We start from the raw sequence: 25,848 nt of genomic DNA, 5'->3' as shown, positions 1-25,848 counted from the left end.
TGGAGTGGAAAGCGAGGCTGCGGCAGAACCTCCCGAGGGTTTCTTGTGTCACCTGGATCGCTAAGGGCAAACAGGGAATCGCCCCGGGGCCGTAGTATAGATAGGGAAATTAATGTTGCCTGGTTTCTTCCCTACTAGTCCATAGCCCACACATTTGCTCCCGATTTACTTCACCTTGCAGTGAGTCCACAGCTACTGGATTTGCCACCTCTGCCCCGTTAGCCGCACTAAGCCCGAGTTTCTGGCAGGCTTGCCGCAACGCACCTGAGCACGGCATGCTCCTGACCTCCCCCTGCCCTCCTCCAGCAGCGTTTAAGCTCTCTCAGATGGTTTCCAGATCCGCCCACCTCTCATCTCTCGGAGACAAATGTTTATCTGCAGGGCAGTGCTCTGAGCTGGAGCGGCGGTGCCCCTTCCCCGGCACCCTGCCGGGGCGGGTGCTCGATGGAGAAGGTGCCGTTCCGGGTGGACGGCTGCGGTGCGTCCGTTAGCACAGAGCCAGGGTGAGATCCAGATGTGGGGCAGCTGCAGAGGGCACACAGAGCCACGGGGTGCAGAGGGCAGGCTGGGTGGGGAGAGGGCTCTTTGGCAAGACCAAGCGGGCAGTTTCTCTTCCCTTCCTGTTTACGTTTGGCACACTCCAAAGGTGGCTGCCAAGGACTGCAGCCACACAACGGAGCTGAGGCCTTCAGCTGTCAGAAAGATGATCTCGATTCCACTGAAAAGTTCACATCCGACAAAATACTTCTGCTGGGCTGTCTCGGGTATCCTTGGGCTTCTGGAAACGCTGCAGGAGCAGGCAAGGACGGGTGGAGGCTCTTGCTGCACTTTACTGAGGTTAAGGACGTGCTGTGCAGCATCACCGAGGGATGTGCTGTTAGACACTTTTCAGATGGAGCCACATTAAGTTTCCCAGAAGGAGCAAACCTCATCCTCTGTAAGCAGAACCATCCCCCAGATTGCCCATTAAAAGCTCTTTGTGTGTTTTATAGTAAGGAGCTACAGCGAGGCAGACGCAGCGGGCTGCAAGGACACAAGCGCCGTACCCGGGTAACCTCATCCCCATCGCACTCTCCTCCTGGACACAACCTCCTTGGGGAGAGTTGCTCAAACCTGCTTCAGAGCCAAGTGAAGGCACCGCAACCCGGAGCTGTCAGGAGGGAAGTGCTCGCAGGGCGTCTGCCCCCCGTCTTGAGGCAGGGCGGGCAGGAGACGGCGGGCGCACGCGCAGCAGCAGCAGGAGACGGAGGGGCCCGGGAGCGCGGCAGCGCCCGGCGCCCCGTGCAGGAGCCGGCCCCACGGGCTGCTCGGGCCCTAATTTGATTAATGAGCACAGTCGACTCCGCGCCAGCGTAAGCCCCATTTACAGAGCAGTGACTAACAGTAAAGCCAAGTCCCCTTTTTCCGTGTCTCTGGCAGCCAATTACTCATTTCCAGTGCAACAGTCTGTTCTTAATTTGGCAGTTAGGGGGTTGTTGAAGGAAATAATGCAGCAGTGTCCTCTTGGTGGGAGTCTCAAAAACAATATTCTATGAGACAGGAGAAAATTAATGCGAAAATGTGGTGTTTACAAGCCCCTGTCACTGCCCATGCTTGAAGGACTGACTATTAACACCTGGTCAATAACAAGATCTTTCTCTAAAGATTTTTTAAAAAGGGCATCAAGGATGATATTGAAGAGCATGAAAATAATCTGATTAATATGATGCCTCCCTGAAACATTTCTGAAACATGTGAAGTGTTACTTTTACGGCAGCGTACTTTTCCGTCACAAAGTGAAAATCAAAGTGCAGAACAACACAAAATGCAGAGATCCTTACAACATGGAATAATGAGGCCATAAAACCAAACAATAAAGTTAAATAATTTACCATAAATATCTAAAGCTCTCAAATTATTCTCTACATTAACTGCCTATGTTTAAAATGATCTTTGCATTCACCATGTCACAGATGGCAACATCAGACAAGAGAGTCCTTGACAAAATCTCGCTGTAATTATTCTTTCCACAGCTGCAGTTATTTTAATGCCTTTTCAGTTAAGCTGAAAGAGACGCACACATTTTATAAATAAGGGCTTTTAACCAGTTTGACAATGAAGCATTTGAAACGTACAGTGCAAAAAAACAAAAACAACCCAAAAACTTTCACTGCATCTTGAAACCTGGGAGAGCAACTGTGCAGACTCAGAGCAGGAAGACAACTGTTCTTTCTACAGCAATATTTAGCAATTAAAGCTAAAATTACGTTGATTGTAATGGCCTGAGAGAGCTGTTACTAGCAACTTTTGGAGTTGCTCAGACACAATCTAACAATTGGTTTTATTTTGGCTAGCAGCTCGGAAGAGCCCTGTCTCCATGGAGAACCTGCCCCTCAAGGACAGACAGGGGGCTCTGAGACTGATGTCCAGGAGAAAAATACAGCTTGAACGAGGTCAAGGTTACCCACTGCTCCAGACGGAAGTGTTCAGCTGCAGCCCAAGTTTGGTTGGCTTTTCTTGGTTTGGTTTTCTCCGAAGTGCTTTACATCACTCTGGCAAGTCCTCCTCCCTGAGGAACACCGTGAAACCTTAGCCCCTCCTAGAAAAGGCCCCCACCGGGGGCCTTAGCCCCGGCCCTAGAAAAACTGGCCAACTCGCTGAGCAGCAATGGCTCGGCTGCGTGCTGCATTGGCAAAGCCTGTGCGCTGCGGAAGGTGCCCAAGAAGCACGGATGAACCGCCCTGACAGAGGCTGTGGCCCTGGGGACACAGGCCGGCTCTCCTCAAACCCAGTTTCTCAGCCTAGCGACTAAAGCGTCCTTCCCCGGGCACTCGGTTAGGCTCCCTCTGACCCGCCGATCCCATTTCTCTCGGCAGAGGGGACACCCTTGCTCAGCCTCGCCCTCCCCGCCATAGGGGCAGTTCCGCTTGGGAAGCGACTCTGAGAGCCCCGACGTATGTAGGCACCTACAGGAAAGCAGGCTGATTTTGGAGCGATCCTGTGCATTGTAATTGTCACCCGCTCAGAGGAGTTAGGGAGTTGGGGTATATCTAAAACTCCAGACAGCTACGAAAACTTGAGCTGAAGCACCAAAATTTCGGTTCCTGCAGGAGTTTGCGGAAGTGCTGCAGAGCATGCCAGCTAGCAGAGCTCTGTGTGACCTTCCCTCCTGCTTCTGAATCTCTTGAAAGCCCTCAAAACACCTCTCCCCTAAATCTATGTTTCAGGAGTCTGAATAAGTGGCCGTATTTTTTAAAGCTCTGAACACTCAACAGCTCTTGTGAAAAACAAAAGAAGCTGAATCCTCTCTAAGTGAAGTTCGCCCGCTCCCAGCAAGTTGCAGCTGCTTTTCCCTCCCCCCCTTTAAGCTGTCTATTAGTTTAAAAGAAATGTGTGGGGACGCAACTAAAATGATGGTAGCTGTACTGGGAGGGTATTTTCCCATTTAAACCACATAAAGAAAAATGAAAGCATGGAAGATCGGTGTGAGGTTTTTCAAAGTGCAATCCTAGCAAGCTTTGACATACAAAGAAGACATCATGGTCTCCGATGCTTGCGGACTAGGGAAGCCTGATTAATGAAGGTTATTGTCGGGGAGGCCTGTCTTTTATGCTCAACACTGAAAGGCACCAACCCTCAAAGTATTCAGCATTATACAATAACAGATTGTGTGCAGTTAGCCTTAGAAAACAAATGTGCTCTCTCTTACATAAGATTATAGAGCATCCATCACTGGCTGGCATTAAATACCACACAACACTAGTGTATGTAATTAGCAATATATGAAATCTAAACATTATTTTAAAGGAGTTGGGACAACACAAAAAATATTTCTCTTTCACTTTGAAGCGTCTTTTCTCTCCTAACTGGGGTTCCCAGAGAACAGACTTCTCCAGCCCCGCGGAGCGGTGCCGGCAGGGAAGGGCAGTCACCCCGGATTTCCCCCCGGCATCCGCCCAGCCTCGCTCCTGCACTGCCGGGATGCGGCTGCGTCAGTCACCGCTCCCAGGACAGGGACGGTTCCCTGCCAAAACCTCCGCTGATCCCCTTATTAGATTTAGACTGCAAATGAAATACAACTGTAGAGCTGAAATGGGGAAAATGGGATTTTTTATGAGACACAGTGTGCACTGTGTTAATGGGCTGCTCATAAACCATGGCTTGCCTCGAAACCCTCTGCAAAATCCAAAGAGCTGCCACATCACAGATCTCTCTGTACTTATTTTATCTGCCTTCAAAAGGAAACAAGGGCATCAATTCTCTCCAGGAGAACTGACAGCGCGGTTGTAAATCCCTTTGGTTTGCTCTGTGGTTCGCTAGCCCCGAGCTGCTGCACCAGGCGACGCTGTGAGGGCCTGGACGGCGAGCAGCGGGGTCTGGGTGCTGCCGGCGGAGCTGCTTGAGGAGCCCCTTGTCCCCACCTCTCCTCTCTTAACCCCAGCGCAACTTCACCGCAGCAGTCGGCACCGGTGCAGGGTTGGGCGAGGACCCTCCCGATGCAGCACACCTGCTATATAAACCTGCGAGCCCCCCAGGCTCTGGAAGCATTTGGATTCGGGGGCAGAGGGAGAGGGTAGTTACACACCCAAGGGCAGCTCTTTACGGAAAAGTACAGGTCAAAGTGTCTTTTTCCTCCCCTGCCGTTCGTTGCTATCACAGAGTTGCCCGGGGGTCTCCGTCGGGCAGCGTGCGCGGGCAGGCAGGGCCGGCCCTTACCTCCGGGGCTGCAAAGAAAGGAGAGGCGTAAGAGGAGACAGGGACATCGGCGGGTGACCCAAAGCCCACTGAAGTCTTTCCATGACCTTCCATGGAATTCAGTAGCATTTACTCTCGCTGGCATCCTGCCCACCATACGCAAAATGGGAACAGTATTTTCCTCAAGTATTTTGCTTAGGGCTACCCAGGGTCTCTGTCGGAGCTGGGACCTGACCTGAGGCTCCTGGATGCCGATCTCTTATCCTGCCTTTTTTTTTCGCACTGTACTGTAGTATCAGCCACACAATTAAGAGCTATATTTAAGCACTTGAATAAACAAACCAACTTCATCCTTGAAACAGTCAAGCATGCCTCGTGGGGTCCCCATATTCCTCAGTTTTGAATCTCAGGCTGATAATTAAAAACAAAAAAATCACTTCTACAAATTAACATAACATCATGCTGCGGAGCTAGCACAAAGCACCTCCTGTTTCAAACATGCCCGAATTAAAGGGGGCTTGGATTTTTTTTTTTTTTAAAGAGAGGCAGAGAGAAGTCACTTGCCTGGATGGCAAGCAGCTGTCTTCAGAGGGGTGTCCCGAGGGCTCTCTCTGACGCAGCCTGGCACAGGACAGGGTGAGGATACAGGCATGGCACGCTTTGCCAGTTTTGTGATTCCCAGCTGCAGAAGAGGCCAGGGCAGGGCGCGGTGCGGACACCCAGCAGGGAGGCAGCAGCGCAGGATTTCCAAGGTTCCCATAAACATCACACAGTATTTTGGCCTCGGGAGCACCTTCCACGATTGCTCCTTCACACCAGGACTTCTGGCCAAAAGGGGCCGCAGAGCTGGTGGCGTGTGCTGCAGGGGAACGGCCTGACGCCGCTTCCCACGGCTGCGACAAAGCCAAAGCTGCTGCTTTGAAGAGCGTCCTCGACCTGCGTGGACCCCCGTGACTATTCCAGTCCCTGGGGAGCTCCGGCATCCGGAAGCGTAAAGCGGCCGTGGCCCAGCCTCTCTCCCGCAGCACCTCGGCTCTGCCCCACCCCGCGCAGGATGGACGCCGTCCTGTATGGGGTGGGAGGTGCCCCCAAGGCCACCGACTCGCCAGGCAGCAGCTCCCCATCCCTGCCTCCTCCCAGCCCCGAAGGGCAGCCCAGCGCCCGCCCAGCTGCGGCACAGCCCCGCGCGACGGGCGCGTCGGCTCCGGGATGCGTTTGGCACGACCAACAAGCAGAATCCTTGATCGAATGGATCTGGCTGGGGAGCCAAATGATCGGGAGCTTATTATAGCCTCCTTTTTAATTAAGTGTCTCAAATAGGGATTTAATTGGGATGTAATAGCACACACTATTGTACATTAGTTAAATGCCAAGGGATTATTAAGAGTATGTTTTTAAGGCTTTACAGTCCCATATTGAGTAAACACTTGTTAAATTTCAATAAATAACTTTTTAAATCTACATTAAATAAGCAGTTAAGCATATTTAGGATACTCGTTTTTTTCAGAATGACTCCAGTCAGAGAGTCCCGGGTTGTAATCTCAGTATTTCACTAGTTTAATAGAGTCGTGCCTGCTCATACCTATTTGCTGTGCCTCAAAGCCCCTGCCTTGGTGCGGCAATCTCAGCTATTTACATCCGCATGTCACAGTCTTTAAAGCCCCCACCGTTACAACAGCCTAGAGAAGCAGGGAGTGCGCTTAGCCCTATTTTACAAGTACAGAATTAAGGCACAGAAGAGCAAAGTAATTTGTTCAAAGCCACGCGGGGAGTCTGTAACAGAGCAGAACAGGAGCTAACGAAAGATCAAAAAATACTTTTCTAAAAATAAGGCTTTGAAAATCTGTAAAGGAAATGCAGCTCTAACAAACTGCTATATTATGACCAAAAATGCAATTAGTTGTATGCTGGTTTTGTCACTGACATTGGTAATGAACATACAAATGTCCCCAAAATCTAACGAATGTTTCCATCCATTTGCTGCTTGTGTCCAGGGAACACCAGGTCGGGGTAAAGGGCTCCAGGAGGGACAAGAGCGGAGGGCTGCCACCAGGCTTTGATCCCGGGCAGGCAGCTCTCACCTATGTTGCACCAGGGGGGTCTTTCTAAGGCGGCACATCAGAAACAGGAGGTGTAGTCACCCCAGTAACCATGGCAGTGAATAATTTAGGACTCACTTAACCTTCGTAGTAAGGTTGATCTTGAGCTTCCTGCGGCTCTCTGCAGCCGTGGTGTTCTTACAATGAATTATCAGCGTATCCCGAGGAGTAATTGGGTAAACTGCTGCTGTTCTGTAAACTGGCATCCGCGGCCCAGAGCGAGTGCCTCGGTGTTTGGAGGAGAGGACGTAAAGAGGAGGCTCCTCCGAGCACAGCCCGGCTGCGGCGGGTGCGGAGCGGGAGCGGGAGCAGCGATGGCTGCACCAGAGGCTCTGTGCACAGGGACCCTTCGCTAGCGCTGGGCTGGAAAAGCCACCACGCGTTACGGGCAGGGTCGCAGCTGTACTGTCAGGGTCGCATCCAGGACGCTTCAGCACCAGCAGCCGGCCCTGGGCGACTGGGGCACGGGAGCGGGCGGCACAGCTGGGACGCGCGGAGCCGTCTGCTCGCTGCTCGGGGCACCGAGTCCCCACAGACCTGTGCCGGCTGGCGCTGCTGGGGAGATTGAAAAGCCTCCCAAATCCTGCCCGTGCACCTTCTAACCGGTGCTGCCCAGAGCTTCATACTCCTTTTCTGCGCCTCTAAAGGAACCTGAATTCAAATGCTCCTTTCTGAAGCAAGTCACTTCCATTACTCTGTGTCGTTGAACAGGTAACACTAATGAAGAAGACAGGAAATCAGGGATCTTCAACCAAGTGCACTGTGAAATTAATGAGAAGCTACTGAAGAACATAAATATTCCGTGCTCCCCATTAGAGGTAGTTAGCACCGTTAAAGCAATCCAGAGGAAAACCTGCCCAGGCACCACCAGCCATTCTCCCTTTGAAATCCATCACTGTCATGTAGTTTTTGTCAGCTGCAACCAAAGGATGGTTAACCCTTTAACATCCAGGCTATTTAGAAATAATTATTGTTATTATAAATCAAAAGTGATGGCTTAACTGGTCGCAAAAATGTATGTATAAAAAACTAAAATGAAGTAGCATGGCCGCGAAGGAAAAATCATTAGCTCCCTAGTGGGTTTACAAGTAATTTGCTAGCAATAAAAATGCAAAAACACATTTTGGTGTGTAATGATCATAAATAATCCTTGGACAAGAATTCTTTCCAGGACTCACAAGTCCACTCCCTTAATGGCAAGTTTTATTACCCCGGTTTCTCTGTGTTTTCTTCCAAAATGCTGCTGTCGTAACAATTTACGAATTACAGTCCTGTTGGCATAAACCTTCATAATTCATCTGGAAATAGGCTTCCCCACAAACACTCAGGAAGCACAGAGAGTCATGTAACCACGCAGAATGACCTTAATAATGCAGTCAAAGAACACAGATCAGACTCCTGGGCCAGTACCAGACCCAGACGGTCACCCGGCGGGGGAAGAACTGCCCCGCGGAGCCTGCGAGCGGGTGGGTGCGTCCCCGAGCGCGCAGCTCGGAGAGCAGCGCTGGCCCCCGGCCGGCGGCACCTTGCGGGGTCTGCAGGGGACAGGAACACATGGGGCGTTGTGTTTCCAAGCACTGGCAATAAGCGAACATCCCAACCAGCTGCTGAGGAAGCCTGTGAATGCAGTTTTTTCTTAAAATAGGAGAAAGGACAGCTTGTTCAGGATTTAAACTGTGTTAATTTCTTCCCGCCGCTTTTGAGGCCAGAGGGTGGAGAGTGGAGTTCAGCAGCAAAACGAAGGCAGCGGGGGGGAGCTGCAGTGCACGGGCTGAGGCTGTTATTTAGGCAAGACTCGGGGGCAGGTCCCATCTGCCACGGCTAAACCCTGAGCAGGGACCGTGGGGTCTTCTTGTGGCTCACCCCTGGGGTTGAGCTGTTGCGTCAGTCACAGTGTATGGGGGGATCCTTGGAGTACGAGAGAGAGACGGAAAGGGAGCTAAAGTTAATTAGGTTATAATTGCCTCCAAAAAGTACTAAAACTAAATGCGAATTCATAATGTAAAGATAAGGATATGCAAACCAGGCTGGGTTTCAGATTTTAGTATGCCATTGCTCTCCCTCTAATTGGAGGAAATGGATCCAGCAACTGAAATTGCCACTCTTAACATATAAAGTTACACTGCAGACAAGAAGATATTTCATGTTGTTCCTCAAATAACCACATTAATGTTAAGAAAATTAAGTAAATATAGATATAACTGTCTTTTTACTGAGCGGTTTATAAACAGATGGGCACATGTACAGAGTCAGTCTTGTCTATTGAAACACACCACTGGGACTGAAGGTAGCTGCTAGAAGAGCAGAGGATTGTTTATATTTGACACTTTTATTTATAACTTTACTCTTAAGTGAAGTTGATAATCTGTGCAAAGACAAGCTCTACATTTTAAAAAATGTTATCGGCTATCTAAGATCATGCACCGCACTTTCTGGATAACCCTTTCCCCATGATGTAGGTGCATAGGAAAAGAAAGTAAAGATCCTACTTCCATTCAATTATGAGCCAAGCCTAGATATCACCCTGAACCTAAACGTCCAAGGACTCATTTTGAATTTCTTCTAAGTAAAGACAACAAAAACTGATCCTGCAGAAATAAAAATTCGTAAGAAGAAAAGTGCATAAAATGAGGAAGAAAATGGTTTTCTTTCCCTATAAAGGACGAACAGTTCTTTCAGATTTTATAGACCAGAAATTTAAACCAAGAGCCTCCTTTTTACAGGTCCCTGTTTCAGCTTAAAATGGTAATAGCATGACTGCAAAAAAAAAACTGAATAGTGATGGCATCCCGAGCTGCAGAAGGTGCAGGGCTCTGCAGCGAGCTCTGAGGAGGTTCAGGCTCTGCAGAACTGGGCTCCAGAGGAGCGGGACAAGGATTCGGAGGATTTTCCTGCGGCTTCTTCCCTCCCCTGCTCCCATCCCGGTGCATGCCTGCCCCTGGCTTTGCAAGCTGTGGTCTGAGCTGCCGAGTGCAGGCGTTAACAGTGTCGTGCAGGAAAGCCGCCGTTGGCGCGGATGGGAAACGACGCCAGCCATCAGCCTGCTTCTGCAGCTTGGGAACTCCACGGGGCTTTGCACACCTCGAGATTTCCAGGCTCCAGTTAAGTTTTCAACTTCTGATGCAGTGGTTCAAATCAGGAAAATCCTGTCTTTGTGCCAGACAGTTAAAACTGAAAGTAATTAAGGCAAAATCTTTTCCTGCAACAGAAAGTACTGAACATGTGGAGATAGCATAATAATCAGTGTTTCTGCCATCGAAAGCCCGCAAAACAAATTGGATTTTGAATGAAGCACATGGAACAGTGACCTATGTATAAAACTTATCTTGACTTCAAAAAGTAATGACATTTTGTCTCCAATTCTACTGCTAATTACGAATGCTGAATTCTGAATATTCCATTTGAGAAGGATTCATTGCTTGATTGTTTAAGAAATCTAACAGCAGCAAGATGCCGTGAAGTTTCTCTCCTCATATGAACAGTCACTTTGCTAAAATTCCCAGATCTGTCCCCAGAGGCAGTTTTCTGCCCACTTCAAACTGAGCAGACTCCGGCAGCAAACACCCAAGCTGTGGGGAGACTTTGGACCTAGGCTCTTCTTCCTCACCTAAACTATCTAGAAGCTTCAGGCTTGGTAATTTTGATTCCTCTTGCTTCCTCCCATGGTTAATTAATTCAACCCTTTCCTAACCCACAGAGGACAGCCAAACGATCTTCCATTTACTGGAGTCCTTGAACTGGACAAGACCAACGCACCACGTAAGTGATGGGGAATTTCATCGTCCTTCACCAGGGGTGACGGGACACGGCAGAGCACAGGCAGCGTACCAGGGCAGGGATCCCAAATGAGATTAAGAACACTTTAAGCAGCCTATAATGCAAAGCAGAGCCAGAGACCAGGGCAAAAGTGACCTGAAGCATGATTTGCAGTGAATGTCTTTTTCTCTCATAAATAGGAGAGACACTGTGGGATGATTATCCACCCAGATTTATCTCTGCAGCTCCGCGTGTATCCTTCTGTGCTTAAAAATGTCTCACTGCCCTTTGCATTATTGCATTGCCCTTTACATTCATACCGCATAAACCTCTCAAGTACCGTAAAACTTACAAGGTGTAATATAATGTCATGATTTTCTTTTACACACCATAAACAAAAGTCACTGAAAAAGGAGCACAGAAAGGGAGACGTTATTTGGCCTGACAACGACACAGGATGAAAATATATATACAAGTACACATACATACACTCTTACACACTTAAAACCCCAAGCTGGATTGATTATCTGGCATTGATGGATCACTTTAATGTATTACATAGATAAGGAAATTGATTATTCAATAAATCACCCTCTGCACTAAGAATCCAGTGTTAAAAAAGAAAGAGAAAATATTATAAATCTGTCTCGCACAGGCAAAGAAAAAGCGTATACTTTTAAGGTTAATCATTATGTACCTTTTCCTGCACATCCAATGAAGGAAGAACATCTTGCATTTCTGCGGCGTGAAATGACCGGTTGTCCTTCCCAAAGCTCCCTAGGAAGCGGACCTTCCTCGTGGGGCTGCGAGGCTGCTCCGGCCGTTCCTCGGAGAGCAGCGTGCGGCCGGTGAGCCGGCAGAGCCCCGCGGGCCGGCGCTCGCACCCTGAGCTGCGAGGCCGCCGAACCGCGCCGGCGGCAGCCGAGCTGGGGGAGCCACGGGAGGTCACCGGCGGGGAAGAAAGTGCCCCAAAGGCCGCAGCAGACCGGAGGCTGCCCGGAGGCTCCGATCCACAGCCTGCTGAATCGGGGCGGCTGCAGCCTGCCGTGAGGTGGGCTCGGGAAGGGGCAGCAGCCCGCGCCGGCGGCGCTGGGAGGGGAGGAACCTGCCCGTGCACCAGGAGCCGCCAGCACCCGAGCTGCGGGGCGTGGAGTGAGAGCAGGGCGAGGGAGCAGGAACACCACAGGAACCGGAGCGAAAAAGGAGAACAAAGGAAAATGGAAATGAAAAATGGAGTGTCTAGGACTCAGAGAAACCATCCACCTCGGTGTCCCTCTGGAGATCTGGCCAGCAGGTCTTCTGGGCCGGGTTTCGCAGGTTTGTCTCGTGTTTCTTTCTCGGTGGCGAGCTTACTTCTGCTTCCGAAGGGAAGGAGCAGGAACTAGGTGAAGTCAGAGGCTTTTAAAAAACTCAGGCAAAGCATGTCATTGAAATGCCTTATAGCAGTATTAATAAATAACAGCAAAAGCTAAGCTAACAGACATGCTTTAGAAAGGAAATACCTAATGGCTGGATGCTTTCTCTGGGGAAAAGCGTTTGAAATGGTCTGTGATAAACTTCCTGTAACAGGAATCTGGAGGAAAGAATACAAATATTCCTGCAAGTTATGACTATGATACTGCGGAGCTGAGTTATTTCTAAAAATCTCCAGGTCACATCACGGTGCCATAATGTTCCTGTGACTCTCAACACAGCAAACAGAGCAACTGCTCCAAGTCACGTGTTGGCAGTGATTGAAAACTGCTGCAAGATGTTATTTGCCGAGTGTCCTACAGGTCTGACACTGCCCCAGAAGGCTAATACATGAATTCTCTGGAAACCGCCTTCTTGCCCAAGAAGCTCTGCTGCCTGCGCTGTAAAGTAGAAGGCAAAGACGGCAAGGGGAGTAGCTGAAACTGTGCTCTTCAAGGAGAGTTTGTCTTTCCTTCTCCAACACGGAGGGTCCAGACCCTGTCGCTGCCCGTGCTGCAGTCAGATGTCACCCAAACAGCAGCAGTCCTGTTACGCTGTCAGAACTCTTTCCGTATATATAAAAATGCAAATAGTTATAGAAACCGTTAGGAAACGGTCTTGAGCTGCTCTAATTTTTCCTAGAAAATACATACCAGCCACCCTTGTGCAGAATATCAGAGATTAATAATTCCCCTCCAGTGAGGCATGAATCAGAGCGATTCAGACCCAGCAGCACCTGTTCGGTTAAAGAAAACCTTTATTTATACGGCAAGGAAAACAGCCATCTTTTTTTCAACCTCCCAGACACCGTAGCGATACAGACACACCCGTTACTCTTCACTGGGGACTCGAAGGCCAACTCTGCAGCAGAGCAGCTCCCTGCGGCAGCCCCGCGGCGCGCCCGCGCAGGCGGTGCACCCGCAGAGCAGAGCTGCCGGTGCAGGGGGGCGTGCAGCTCCCGGAGCAAAGCCTGGGTCTGTCCCCGTGCGAAAATCTGTTCTCAGATCCTCCGCTAAGCATGTGCTGTAGCCATTTGCTTCATTCATAACAAAACCAGCCCTGTTTCTAACATGCAACTTCTGCTGCAGCCAGGGAAGAATTCCATCAGGCCGGTACCCGGGCAGGCGCGGTGTCTCGCAGGGGGTGGAATTTAAAATCACTGCTGTGACTTCCTTCCAAGTGCTTTGTATTCACTGCAAAACTAACCAACAAGTCTAACACTTCAGTCCCAATAGACAGCCATAACTCAGCTAAATTTGTGGGTTACACCAGATTTTATTTACTGTTTCATCCTGGGAGATAAGTAAGAGATGACAGCCGTCTATTCATTAAAGTGGGGGAAAGCCGCCCACAGCTAATGCTGGTTCTCTCACCATACACTTCCACATCTTTAATCGAATTTGGATTTTGCAGTACCAGCTCTGTTATTTTAAGAACGGCTTACGTTCCTATTCACCTGGGTACTAGTGAGTTCAAAGGGCTGGTCTGTTCACCTCTAAGTCCCCAATTTGAACAAAGGACATGCTGTAGCAATCAAATGTCATTACCAGCTAATGAGTATCCAGTGGCCTATGTAAGAGCAGTCAATGGCCTCTTCCCATTCCTCATTGGACATAGGAACCACCGTTGTAACCTGAACTGCTGCAGTGGCACTAATGAATGCTCCTGAAGCTACTGTTTGCAGATGTCAAGGATGGAAGGCTAATTTAAATCAATTGGTCTCAAAAGCCTTTGTAATGCGCTTAGTGCTCTGGTACCTGGGAATCTGGATACCCCTTAGTGGGGATCCCTGGGTGCCCAGTTTCCAAAGTGGTGAGCAAAGTGCAAGTCCCAAATTCAAGAATCCATCTGAACATTTATGTAATTTTAAGTCTTTGTTTTATTCCCTTGATATTAGCTGGTTTATATGTCTGCTTAAAAACTTTCCTGAACAGGGATGTTTTTCTGACTCAGTAACTACACAGTCTAACTCCTAATCCAAGGTGCAAATACTCCTTATTTTGGTGTTAGACTTAGTGTGACTTGAGCAAGAAGGTCAGGTACTTCAAAGACACAATGCAAACTGGGGGCTTTTTCTGCAGGTGGGTGAATCTTTGGTGCGCCGGTTCCCGGCAGGGCTGAGCCAGGCACCAACCCGTGCCTCCAGACCTTCACCAGCAGCGCTGGGGTCCGGGGCAAGGTGGAGGAGCACGTTTGCGCTGCCCTGGGCCGTGGGCTTGCCTGGGGAGGCTGGCAGGGAGGACTACTCCATTTGCTCCTGCTGTGCGATGCCCAAGTGAGCCATCTCATACCGGAGTCATGCTCTTCCCAGGCAGCCGACAAAATGTCTCACAGCATCTTTGGGGCTGCCTGGGAGAGCCTTTACCTGCAAATCCAAAGGGCACAGGCAGGAACAAATTACAGCTGAAAACCGGAGCCCCGTTCCCAAAATCTCCTGTGCCCAGGTCTTTACAGTTTATCACCGCCGTGCAGCACCCTGTGTCTCACTAGAGTGACTTTTCAAGGGAGTAGTTACTCTGCGGTCTCCCTCCTCCTCCTGCCAGACTGCGCAGCCTCCCTCTTTAGGGGACCTCTAATCAAGAAGCCAGAAATCTTGTATTTCCTTTTTCCTCCTCTTTTCCTTTTGGACTATTAAGCATTGTGGCAGATGTATTCCACCACTCCCACAGCATCCTCTTCATCTCAGCATCCTCTTCATCTCATTATTTAAACTCTGCGATCACCAAGGGAAGCCTCTCTTCCCGTGCTGCTGCCTCCTTACCTGAGGCTACACTGCGCGCCCCTCTGCCCTGCTCGGGCTGTCCGGCTTCCCGAGATCCCTCTGCCTTCCTCCTTTCCTGCATCCCCACCCAGCAAGGTGGGTTCTGTGCCAGTGGAGTATTTACCAGCAGTGCATAGTGACAGAAAACAGCCTCATAACGGGAAATAACTGGTGGGTCTTCTACATCAGACACGGTGGAGAAAAACTGTCCTAGGTGAATTAGCACAGCCCAGCTTGCTATTTAAAAAATGAAAGTATTGAGGTGTTTGCTATCCCCCCAAATTGTGTGCAACATATAATCTGTATTGTGACAGCCAGAGAAGGGTGCCCTGCAGTAACGCTGCACACCGCAGCACTGCTCTCAGGCATCGTGCAGCTGCGGCAGTACCACTGACTGCCTTCTACAGCCCGAGACCTTGGGCGATGGAGAAGTGTGTGCCTAGCCAAGATCACTCTGGGGCCATATCCACACGGTCCAAATCTTCTGAAGCCCAGTCCCTCCAGCTATTTTCAAGGTCACGATGCTTTCCTGAATGTCCCAAGCCCAAGGAGGTAATACTGAATGTGCCGGTTGCTCCCTTACTACTTCACAATTCTGATTTTTATTCTAGGCATTTGACCCCACACTGAGGGGTGCTGGTTGTTGGCTGGGGCACAGCAATAAAAATCAAAGTCTGACCAGGTCCCTGGGCTAAAATATTAAATAATACAGATACAGCAAGGTGGCCTTTTGTCGCCGATGGCCAGCATTTGCTTTCCTATCCTTATTTACACTGCTGCAGAGGCTGAACAATTGGCGTGCGTAGGGGGAAGTTCCGAGCAGCATTGGGGATTGCCTCTGACGCAAGGGTACCCCACGGCTCTCCTGAGCGGTGTTTGCAACCAAACGGCATTTTCCTGATTATTTTCCCTCCCAGAAATAACGGAGCAGTCGCATCCATATTTGTGTATTTATGCATAATGTCTTGCTGCAGATTTAAAGCACGAGGACTGTTGCTACTGAACACTCAGGTAACACTTGACATGGCGAGCCTCTCGTAGTGCAAACCTGAGAAATGAAGCTGTAATGTCAGAGGAAGGTTCCCTGTGGGGCAGCACAGCAAGGGGGGGAGCAGGAGGCGAGAGCAGAAGGGGTTAACAGAGGCAGCCACAAAGAAAAGCTGGTGCTGGAGCAAAGACAAAGCAGTGAACTGAGCCTTCCACCTGCTTTAAGAGCTCTTGCTTGTGGTAAGGGCCTGCATCTATTTTAGGCTTTCTTATGAGTGATAAATACCAGCACGTTATCCCTGTTTTTACTGTTAATGAACAACAGTAGTCAGGCACGAAGCCCCATCACATCTGAATCCCCTCTACATCAGCCCAAACCGAGACAATCCCTGCCTGAAAAAACGACCTTGAGTCTCTAAGGGGCACAGAAGCCCACAGCATTCGCTGGTGCAGCCTCAGGATCCCCCACGCAGTCACTGCAAACAGCAACATCTGCAGTCACAGCAACTTCGATTCTCGCGGCTTTAAGACAACCAGCATTCCTCACTTCACATCTATTCCCTTCAGCAACACGGCCATAGCGCAGTTTTTATCCTCGCGTTGGGCCCTCGGCTCCTCTCCAACGTTTGCCTCTCTCCCCCTCGCCCATGCAGTTCTCGTGCTTCCAACTCGTTATCTGCCTTACCCAGAGGCTTCCACCAGCCTGCCTTCTAAGTATGCAAAGGAAAAACGAAGTCTAGACGGATCACAGTCCCTCTAGCCAAAATGAGGGAAAGGCGATTGCACAGCATAACTGGTGGAGAAACGCAATACATTGGCTTACGAGGCTTAATGCTTGCTACAGCAGACCGCGCAGCGTCTGTGCCTCCGTGAGAGACTCCAGCATCGCAGCTATTCTGGCAGAGCTACTCCATGCAAATGCGTGGAAATTAGAGACGATAGCTAACGCAAGAAAGCCGCGGTCAGGAGCTGGAAGGAGGAAGGTGGGAGAAGGCCCCGGCAGGGTGGGAGCGGCGAGGCGCAGTGCCCTCTGCCGATGCCGGCCCCGCCTGGCTCCGGGCACCGCGCTGGCACAGGCGAGAGGAGGGAAAGCTGGATTTCGTTTAGGGTTGCTGATTTAGTGAAACTGCTGATCTGTACCAAAGGAGCACTTCATTTACCAGGGCAAGAGAGACCCAACTTTGCAGGAGACTGAATTACTTTTAGTATTGTTCTGTGCGTGACTGCGTCGTGAAGGCGTTGCAGAAATCTTTTCATAACCACCTCTGTTTAGTTTCATCAATAAAAACATCCAGAGACGGAGAAACTAAGTTTGAAGCAGTGGCAGTGGATTTGCACCTGCTGGTGATAAAACCGAAAGCGGCAATGCAGCACGCGCCGGCAGCTTTCATTGCGAAGGCGGCCGTCCCGCCGGCGCGGAGGCAGGTGCCGGCGCAGGGCGGAGCGACCACGTCCATCCGTGCACCCAGAGCCCACGCAAGGCTCCTTCACCGCTCACGTTCTGCACAGATCTGCCGCCTGTCAGCCATGGGGGGTGTCGATGTGCTGGTGCACGCGGTCGGGGGAACGTGCCCGCGCTGGGGAAGCAGCCCAGCACTACGTAGGTCTGTTTGTTTTGGCGGTCCTCCTGCCCTATGATGAATGAGGGTCTATTTTTTTCTGGTTTGTGGTTTGATCTTAATTTCCTGTATGAAGTCCTCAGGAGGATGCCAAGATCAAATAATTAGACTATTCTGCTATAAAGAGGTAACATTGTTATTCAAATGTATTCAGAATTAATTTACCACCAAACAATTTACACTGCCACCCTTATATCCTGCTGAAATTACTAGAACACGTTATCTGACACACAAAGCATCTCATGACCTGAAGTAACTTCACCAACCATTAAATGCTTGAGCAATGGGTGCATGGCCACAGAAATACACATGGCAAGGCAGGAGAAGCCACAAAGGCAATAGAGCGATTTAAAAACAGGAAAAACAAAGCAAAACAAAAATAGCACTTTACTTTCAACAGTGAACGCTGAACGAATGAACCCTGCAGAAAGCAGAATCCTGAAGCAGCCCATCGGCGTGCCTGGCCCCAGGAGGTTTGGGGGCCAGATCCTCATCTCGGGCACCCCTGCGAGACGCCATCGGCGCCGCTGCAGATGGAGACCTGCAGCACGCAGGGCTCCGTCCGAGCCCGCTCCCGGCCCTGGCTAGGTGCCCCTTGGCCAGGGGAACCCCGGCTCTGCTTTCTGGGTGCTTATACTCCAAACTGGGGAGCAAATGGCCGGGATGTGGGCAGCCAGGCTGCCCGCAGGGAAGATTCCCCCAATTAACGATTTCTGAGCCTGCGGGCTGGTCTCAGGTGCTGGGAAGCTGCTGCCCTGAAGCTGTTCGCTTCGGGGAGCGGGAAACGTATCGATCTGAGTTCAGCTGCCGCCTGCCCCTACCCCGCCACGTTTCATCGCCTCACCGGCCACGGAGAGAGATTTCTCCTTGCCCCCGGCGGGGGCTCAGGGCGGCCGGCAGCACCCACCTGCACAGCCAAGGCAGGCGCTGCCCGGGGGGCTCGGCCAGCCTGGGGGAGGCTCGGGCAGCGGGCAGCACGCACTGCAGTCGTTTTAGAGGAAAAGCGTCAAAAGGCCAGGCTCGGCCAGCGTGCGCCCCGTTTTCTGGGTGAGAAACCCCCCACCCACGGCCCCTCTCACACCCCGTGCCGTCCGATGCAGCAGCCCCTGCGAGGGAGCCGGGCTGGACCCCCCCGAGGACACCGGCCAAGCCAGTCATCAGGCTTCAGCTGAGGAGAAAAACACTCGAGCTGCCTTTCTGAGGATTACTTCTCCAGCATCCACACACCCCACAGCCATGCAGCTCCCAGCCCCGTGGGCACTGCCTTTTTCAGCCTGGAAAAGCCTCCTTTTGCCTTTAATTTTAAAAACAAAATTTCATTTGCAGAGTGTGGGAAGGTGATTTCAAAATAAAATTCTAGACAGGCATAATAAGCCTCAGAAAAACCAATCACACGGAGGAGGATAATTATCCACAGAATTTGTTTCTTGTGTATTTATATAAAATAATAAATTATTTTTTTTCCACACAGACTCCAATCCAATTTGATTGTCTCTTCTGTGTTACTTGCAAATCATACAAACAATCGATGCCCTGACCCCTTCTCTACGCAAACACAGCTTAGAAAGAGACTACAAGAAATAAAATCTGATAAATTCCTCCATGCAGGACTGTTTGTTTAAAAGCTTAGCTGAGCCCGATCCTGTTCACAGCGGCCTCAGTGATACAAGACTGGGGCTTTCAAACATGCTTGAGGTATGGATATTGCCACAAATGTCAGCGGGAATATACCCTTCCTAAAAAACCAGAACAGGAGCAAGAACCCAGAGGTGAAGGTGATTCCTTTTAAAACCATAGAAAGGAAAATGAAATCCCTCGGGGCGCAGCGCGCTCTCCTGCAGAGGAAGGGCGAGGCGAGCGTGCAGCGGGGGCCTGGGGGGGACCCGAGCGCAGGGGGGGCTGGGGACCCTGCCCGCCCCCCCAGGCAGGGCGGCAGGCACCCCTGCTGCTGCTCTCCTCGCGCGAGCAGGGGTGGCCAAGGGAAACGGTGGCGGCGGGGCGGCGCGGTTCTGGTGTCACCCCCTCAGCAGCACCTGAATGCAAACCAACCCACCAATCAACGAATGCAAGTGCTAAAACTGGACTGACGGCTCCTGGGGTCTACTTTTTACAATTACTTATCTCAAACCGTTGGCATCCATCTGATCTGCACGTATATCTTGCTAACACATCGTCCATCAGGATAATCGCTCTGAGTAATTTCTGATGATGCTTCAGCAAAGCACGGCAATTGAAACCGGTCTGCTATGAAACGCCAGTCCTTCCGGCTCCACGTGTGACACCGTTTCCAGTCATCCCGCATTGCTTTGTTAGGGCCGGTGCCATCAGCCTCTACAAAATGGCATCAAGCTCTCGTCTGTCACTTTGAAGGGGTGCTACTACTGCTTTTTAATCTAAGAGAAAGGTTAGATAAATAGGCTATCTACGGTAGCTTAATCATCTTGCACTCACTGCTTTTACTATATGAGGGGCATGATATTGCAAATACTCAGCTGCTCAGTGCGGCACTTAATAACAGGTGTAATCTCACTGATCTCATCCGCAGTCAGGGCTGGCGGCGTCACTGACTACCTCTCAGTCACAGTGGTGTAAACGCGGAGTAACTCCGCTCACACCCTTACAGTTATCTGTCTTGATATCAGAACAACTCGGAGCTGAATCGAGCACCTTGAGCGTGCAGCAGATCTAGATGGTGTTTTCTGATACAGCATTTTCAAATATTTAACAGATTGCATAATAATTGAACAGCTTCAGATACAAACTCCTACTTAATAAAAAAAATACAGCAGAGGCACAGCTTTTCTTTTGTATGCATATATGTATAGATTATGTTTAGATGTGTAGATTAAATATTTATATTTTACTCGTGAGAGAAAGAGTGCTTTTGGCTTTTCCTTCCCTTTTTTAGCTCTCTCTCCCTGTATTTATTTTAACAGTCAGCTTCATAGGAAAACCAAGAGAGCTTTGAAAAGTTACCTGTTTTCTCTCTGGTTTGATTTTCAGTTCTAACCAATACTCATTTACGTGTTCTCCACTTCTTGGCATAACCTAATAATTAAAAGAATTAACTTGAAAGCAGCTTTGCACAAATTAATGCAGGGGGAAAAAGCTGCAATTTTCCAGTGGGCTGAAAAAGAGGTCAAAATTATGCCAGTTTAGCTGAGAGCGGAGGTAAACACACATCTCCCTGCAGCCCCGTTTAAAGCCTTTTTCTGATCTTTACGTTTCTTATTTTACTGAGCAAGAAAAAGGCTAAATGAGGTGCTGAATGTTGGGGTATTTCTCAGCAATGAAAGCAAGGCGGAAGGCAGGGCGGCGCTGGCAGAGGTGGTGCACAGCAGTGCCCCTGCAGCAGGCAGCCCTGCCTGCCTGCCTGCCTGCCTGCTCTGCCTGCTCTGCCTGCCTGCTCTGCCTGCCTGCCGCCTCGCTGCGTTGGCACCAGCCCAGCGCGGGTGTCCCCCCTCGCCCTGCTCCTGGGGTGGCCCCCGAGCCGTGCAGGGAGCTCAGGGGAAGGGGAGCAGAGCTACAGCAAAACCAAGGGATTTCGGTGAAGGCTGGCAGCAGTTTCCGGGTTGAAAGCTCCTCCAGCCTTTTGTGCAATTGCTTTGATCCCTGTCTAGAAAATCCATCTTCAGGACAACTGAGGCACCTGGGCTTGAGGCTAAACATCTCCACGGAGCCACAGGGATACTCCTGGGCCCGATCGTCTCCCACGAGCCACGCTGGTATTCCCAGAGGTCTTGGCACCCCCCCGCCCTCGCGACTTCAGCCCGTTCCCCTGCGAGTGTCTGCTTGCGCAGCAGCAGCCCCTTGCACGCCGCCTCCGGAGCAACAGCCTGGCAGCACGCCGGGTCTGGCCACCAAGAATCAGGCCCGCTGCTGCCAAGCCGAAAGCAGGACGAGCTGCAATCCCAGCGCTCCCAGCTGCGACAGGATCCCCCCAGGCACACGGCTTACGGTCCCGACGGGGATCTGCGCCCTGGGACCCGCTGGGAAGAGAAACGCCACGGCAGCACTGCGGTGCTCTCAGTGGGGACAGGCTGGTGATAGACGGGGGGGGGGCTCCGCCATGGCACAGCGGGACGCCTCCTCCCCTGCTCGCATGGTGGGACTGGCAAAGCCCGGCGTGCCCCGTCAGCAGCAGCGGGAGCTTTCCTGGGAGTGGGTTTCTGTCGCACAAAACATTTCCAGCTGTTCCAGGCGGTGGCTGAGCATACCAAGCAGCTTGGCTCTCGCAAAAGTTCAGCAGCTGCCGGGGCCCAGGCCCCAGAGGCAGGTCCATTAACCTTTTCCACCACCATGTCTGGCGCTAGAACATGCACAGGACCACGTCTGCCTGGAGTGCCTTGCTCACAGAATTCCAGGGGAGAGCAGATGTTCACCCTGCAGGAATCACCCCCTTGTCCGTGAGACGATCTGGGCCATGCAGTCGCTCGAAACCGTGCTGGAGGTGACAGTGTTTCACTTCGGAAAGCGGCTGTCCCTCAGGACTAGCATTTTTCTCTTACTGGCTTTCACATTGCTGCTGTGCAGTTGCACTGGGATAAATAAGACCCATTTTTTCCACGTTAAAATATTCACAAATCTATTCAGTTTTCACCAGTTTCTCTGGATTAGAATTTGGTCCCTGAAAAGACAGGTAAACCTGTCCTTATAATTTTTACCGGGCAGACAGCAAATCCCTGGGAATGTGTACCGATGGCAAAGTACATGGGATGTAACAGGAAATGAGCGCCGTTCTTTACATGACATGCTTAAAAGAAGTATCTCATTTAATTAGAAAAAGAAAGATCGTAGACTCTTTCGCAAGCTGTTATCTGTGCAATTACTTTATGTAACATTATTAAAAATTAATTTTCCCCAGAACCTCAGCAATTTAATGAAACATGCCTGGCCTTCAGCAGTGGCTGCGGTGTTTGCCAGCCCACCGGTATCCCCTGGGCAGTGGGGCTCGGTGCCACGAGCCCCCCGGACTGCCAGTCCCTTGTGCTGGGCACCCCTGGCCCGGGGTCAAAGCACATCTGCACAGCACCCCTATTGCAGAAGGCTCCACACCTCTCCTCACATCCGCACAGCACCCCTCCTTGCACTGGCACAGCACCTCCTCACACGGGGCACCGCAGCCCCCCTCTCCGGGGCATGGCAGCCCTCCTCACACCAGGCACCACGGTCCTCCTTGTAGCAGCACAGCATCCCCCCGCTCCGGGGGCTCAGCATCTCCCCTCTCCAGGGGCTCAGCATCCTTCCTCTCTAGGGGCAAAGCATCTCCCCTTTCCGGGGGCTCAGCATCCCCCCTCTCCAGGGGCTCAGCATCTTCCCTCTCCGGGGGCTCAGCATCTCCCCTCTCCGGGGGCTCAGCATTCTTCCTCTCCGGGGGTTCAGCATCCCTCCTCTCCTCTTTGCACCGTGCCCAGCACTCCCACTGCACCGTGCCCAAGGCGGCTGCTGGCACCAGGCGCGCTACCCCCTCGGCACGGCACGGCACCCCTCCGTGCCGGGACACACCACCCCTCCGTACCGGGACACAGCACCCCCCCGCACCGCGCCCCGTGGCCGCGTCCTTCCCGGCACCGGGCAGCGCATCCCCCGCCCCGGCACCGCGCCCTGAACTTGGCCCCGCCGCTGCCGGCCCGTCGCCGCGGGGAGAGGCGGCCTTACCTATCCGGATGACATGCGGCATCCCGTGCGAGCACTGGCCCCAGAAGCCGCCGACCAGGAGCGCTGCCCAGTATTCCCAGAGCACGCCGCGGAGAGCCGGCCAGAGATGGGGCATCGTTGGGGAGGGCGCGGGCCGGCGCGGCCCTACGGCCCCAGGGGCAGCGGGGGAGCGGGCGGCTGCTGCCCGGGGCTCAGGCGGAGCGGCCGGTCGGCGCCGAGGCCGGACGGCTCATGGCACATCTTAGTGCGGCCGCGCCGGCCCGTCCCGCGGCAGCCGCTCCGTGCCGAGCCGAGCCGCGCCGCGCCGCTCCGTGCCGTTCCGCTCCGTGCCGAGCCGAGCCGCGCCGCGCCGGGCCGTGCCGAGCCGTGCGGTGCCGGCGCCGGTCGGGCGGCACCTGCGGAGCCGGGGCTGCCGGTGCGCCCGCAGGAGCGGCTCTGTCCCCTCCTACCGCTGATGCGCGCGGCTCGCGCAAAGCCCCGGCGTGGAGCGTGCACACTCGCTCACACGCACACGCACACTCGCACACACGCACTGACACACACCCGACACACGCGGCACCGACACGCCGGCACCCGCCCGCTCCCCCGGGGCGAGGGCAGGGCCGGCTCCGCGGGTCCGGCGGGCAGCGCCGTCGGCGGGCGCGGGGAGCGCGGGGCGGGGGGGCCGGGGGCCCGGCGTCTCTCTGCCCCGACGGCCCCTCTGTCCCGCAGATCGCGGGGTGCTCGGTGTCCTCCGAGCTCCCGGGGGTCCCGCTGTCCCCGAGCCCCCGCGGTCCCCCACGTCCCCTGGGTCCCCGGCAGCCCCGCGCCGGGCGAGGCGCGGCAGCACCGCTGGGGCCGGGCCCGGCCGTCCCGGGGGCGGCGGGCGGGTCCCGGGGGCCGGGGCCGCTGGAGCGGCCGTACGCGCGAGCGGGCGCCCAGCCCGGGCTCCGCAGCCGGGAGTTTAATGACCTCGGTGACAGAGACAGAGGGCTGCACATGCAGCAGATAAGTAGGCTGCTTTGTCAACTTGCTGGGCTAGGCTGGGGCGAATTTATTTTTTCTCATTTAAATAATTTGATCTATTCCATCATTTCCAATCGCTCCCATTTGCCAGCTGTCTGCTAACTACATCGCCTGGAACATCTGAAGAGCAAATCTTTAATTTTCTTGCAAACATACTATTACTCTGTATCTGTTCATCTTTTTAATTTTCCTTGTCCATGGCTTTCCCCAGCAGCAAGCTCGGCGTGCTCTGCGCTGTGAGAAAAGCCGATTGCTGTCCTGCGCTCAAGTGACCCATCCCAGACCAGCCTCCGATAGTCGGAATGTATGAACAGGAGGAGGGGACATACGCAAATCATAAAACTCAAAGTTTCTGGGTATTGCATCTGACAGCAGACAGCGAGCACACTGACTGCTGCAGTGAGGCAGACCCGCCGGGGGGGCGGGATCCGCGGCATGCCCATCGCAGTGGTGTCTGATCTCTGGCAGTTTCTGTACAGCAGGAGCAGAGGAGGATTGGCCAGGGTATCTGGTAGCTGTCATCATCACAGAGTAGTAAGGAAGAGTCTCTGGGGGATCTGCACGCCCATGGCCCCTCCTGGAGCTGCTGGTGTAACTCTTCCCAAAGCCTCCGCGGGCACCCGGTGCCATGGTTTAACTCGTGCTTCATTTGGGGTGATGGGAAGGTACCCCTGAGCATGACCTGTGCTCTCAGCTTTATGTCATGGTGAGGGGACCTTTTCTTATTCCTACCTAAGAGTCAAAGGCACTACTCAGCATCTTCCAAGCACCATGCAGAAGTTTGCTCTCTGAGGAGGTCTGTTGGTCCTGTTTATCGCGGGCTGGCTGAGGCCCCGATGTCCAGCAGGAAATCTTCTTACCAGTGTCAAAGGCAGTTATAGAAAAGGGTGTCTCATGTTAGGGATATTTTTATCCCTCATGACACCAAAAAGGATAAGATTTAGCAAAAGGGCATGGAAGAAATTTTCTTTACTTACTGCTTAAATAAAGGACAGCTGTTTCTGTGAACTTGTTATAAAATTAAATGTCACAACCTGGTGAATCTTTGCACCTGAAGATAAAAAAGCCCCACAAACCTATGGGGTCTTTGCAGACTCCAGGGTTTGATTTTCAGTAACTTGGGACAAGAGGTTCAGATTTTGTGGACTGTCTAAATTAAAATGTAGCTAGGATGATATAATCTGTTAGTTCATTAATGTCAAGATGCTGCTTCTTGCCTTTTTCCTGGCACCAGGCACTAATAAGGCTCTAACCTTTGCTTCAGCCTCTGGATCCTGCTGCAGTACCAGCACAAATAGTTTATTTCTTATTATCTTATTTGATTAGTATCTGATGGGTGTATGGAGGTCATGAATAGTCCTCGTGTATGTAGGTCAGAGAAGGAAGTCTGCGCTGCTCAGAAAGGCAGGACAGGAGCAATCATTTATCAGAGGTTGGGTAGCAAACCAAACGAAACGTGCCCGGACACCAGGCAGAGGTGCGCTCTGTAGCTGCAGGTCTCCTTGCTCAGGGCTTTCATGGCCTTTCCTGCCGAAGCAATCTGAGCGGTCTACAGCAGAACAGCAGGTCATGGCTGTGCTTCCCTTCCTTCGTACTCCTGAATTCCCACGCTGTCCCCCAGCCCCGTCCCTTGCGTGTGGCTTGGCAGCACTCCTCTCTTCTGGCAGCGTCCTGCTGCCCTGCAAGGGGACCCAGGGCTGTTCCATGTCGTGATTAAAAAGAGGGATAATTTTGAAACTACTCTTAGATGTTGCACCATAGTTGCATTAGATTTTTTTTTTCCCCCACAAAGACGATTTGACTTTGTGTGTTACCTGTGGATGCACGGCCCCAGGGT

At 52.0% G+C, this 25,848-nt stretch overlaps 1 protein-coding gene across 1 annotated transcript in view; it reads right to left on the bottom strand.

Moving 5' to 3' along the window:
• Positions 1-23,323, bottom strand: part of GRIK3 (glutamate ionotropic receptor kainate type subunit 3) — a 120,852-nt gene extending 97,529 nt beyond the window's left edge. The window contains exon 1 of the mRNA XM_075173205.1: positions 23,007-23,323. Coding sequence (XP_075029306.1) covers positions 23,007-23,121 — 115 coding nt within the window. The 5' untranslated portion in view covers positions 23,122-23,323. The remainder of the gene's footprint in view (positions 1-23,006) is intronic.
• Between the last annotated feature and the right edge of the window lie 2,525 nt (positions 23,324-25,848).

Source organism: Calonectris borealis, chromosome 25 (genome assembly GCF_964195595.1).
Source record: "Calonectris borealis chromosome 25, bCalBor7.hap1.2, whole genome shotgun sequence".
NCBI lineage: Eukaryota > Metazoa > Chordata > Aves > Procellariiformes > Procellariidae > Calonectris > Calonectris borealis.
This window is presented reverse-complemented; position numbering and strand designations above follow the sequence as displayed.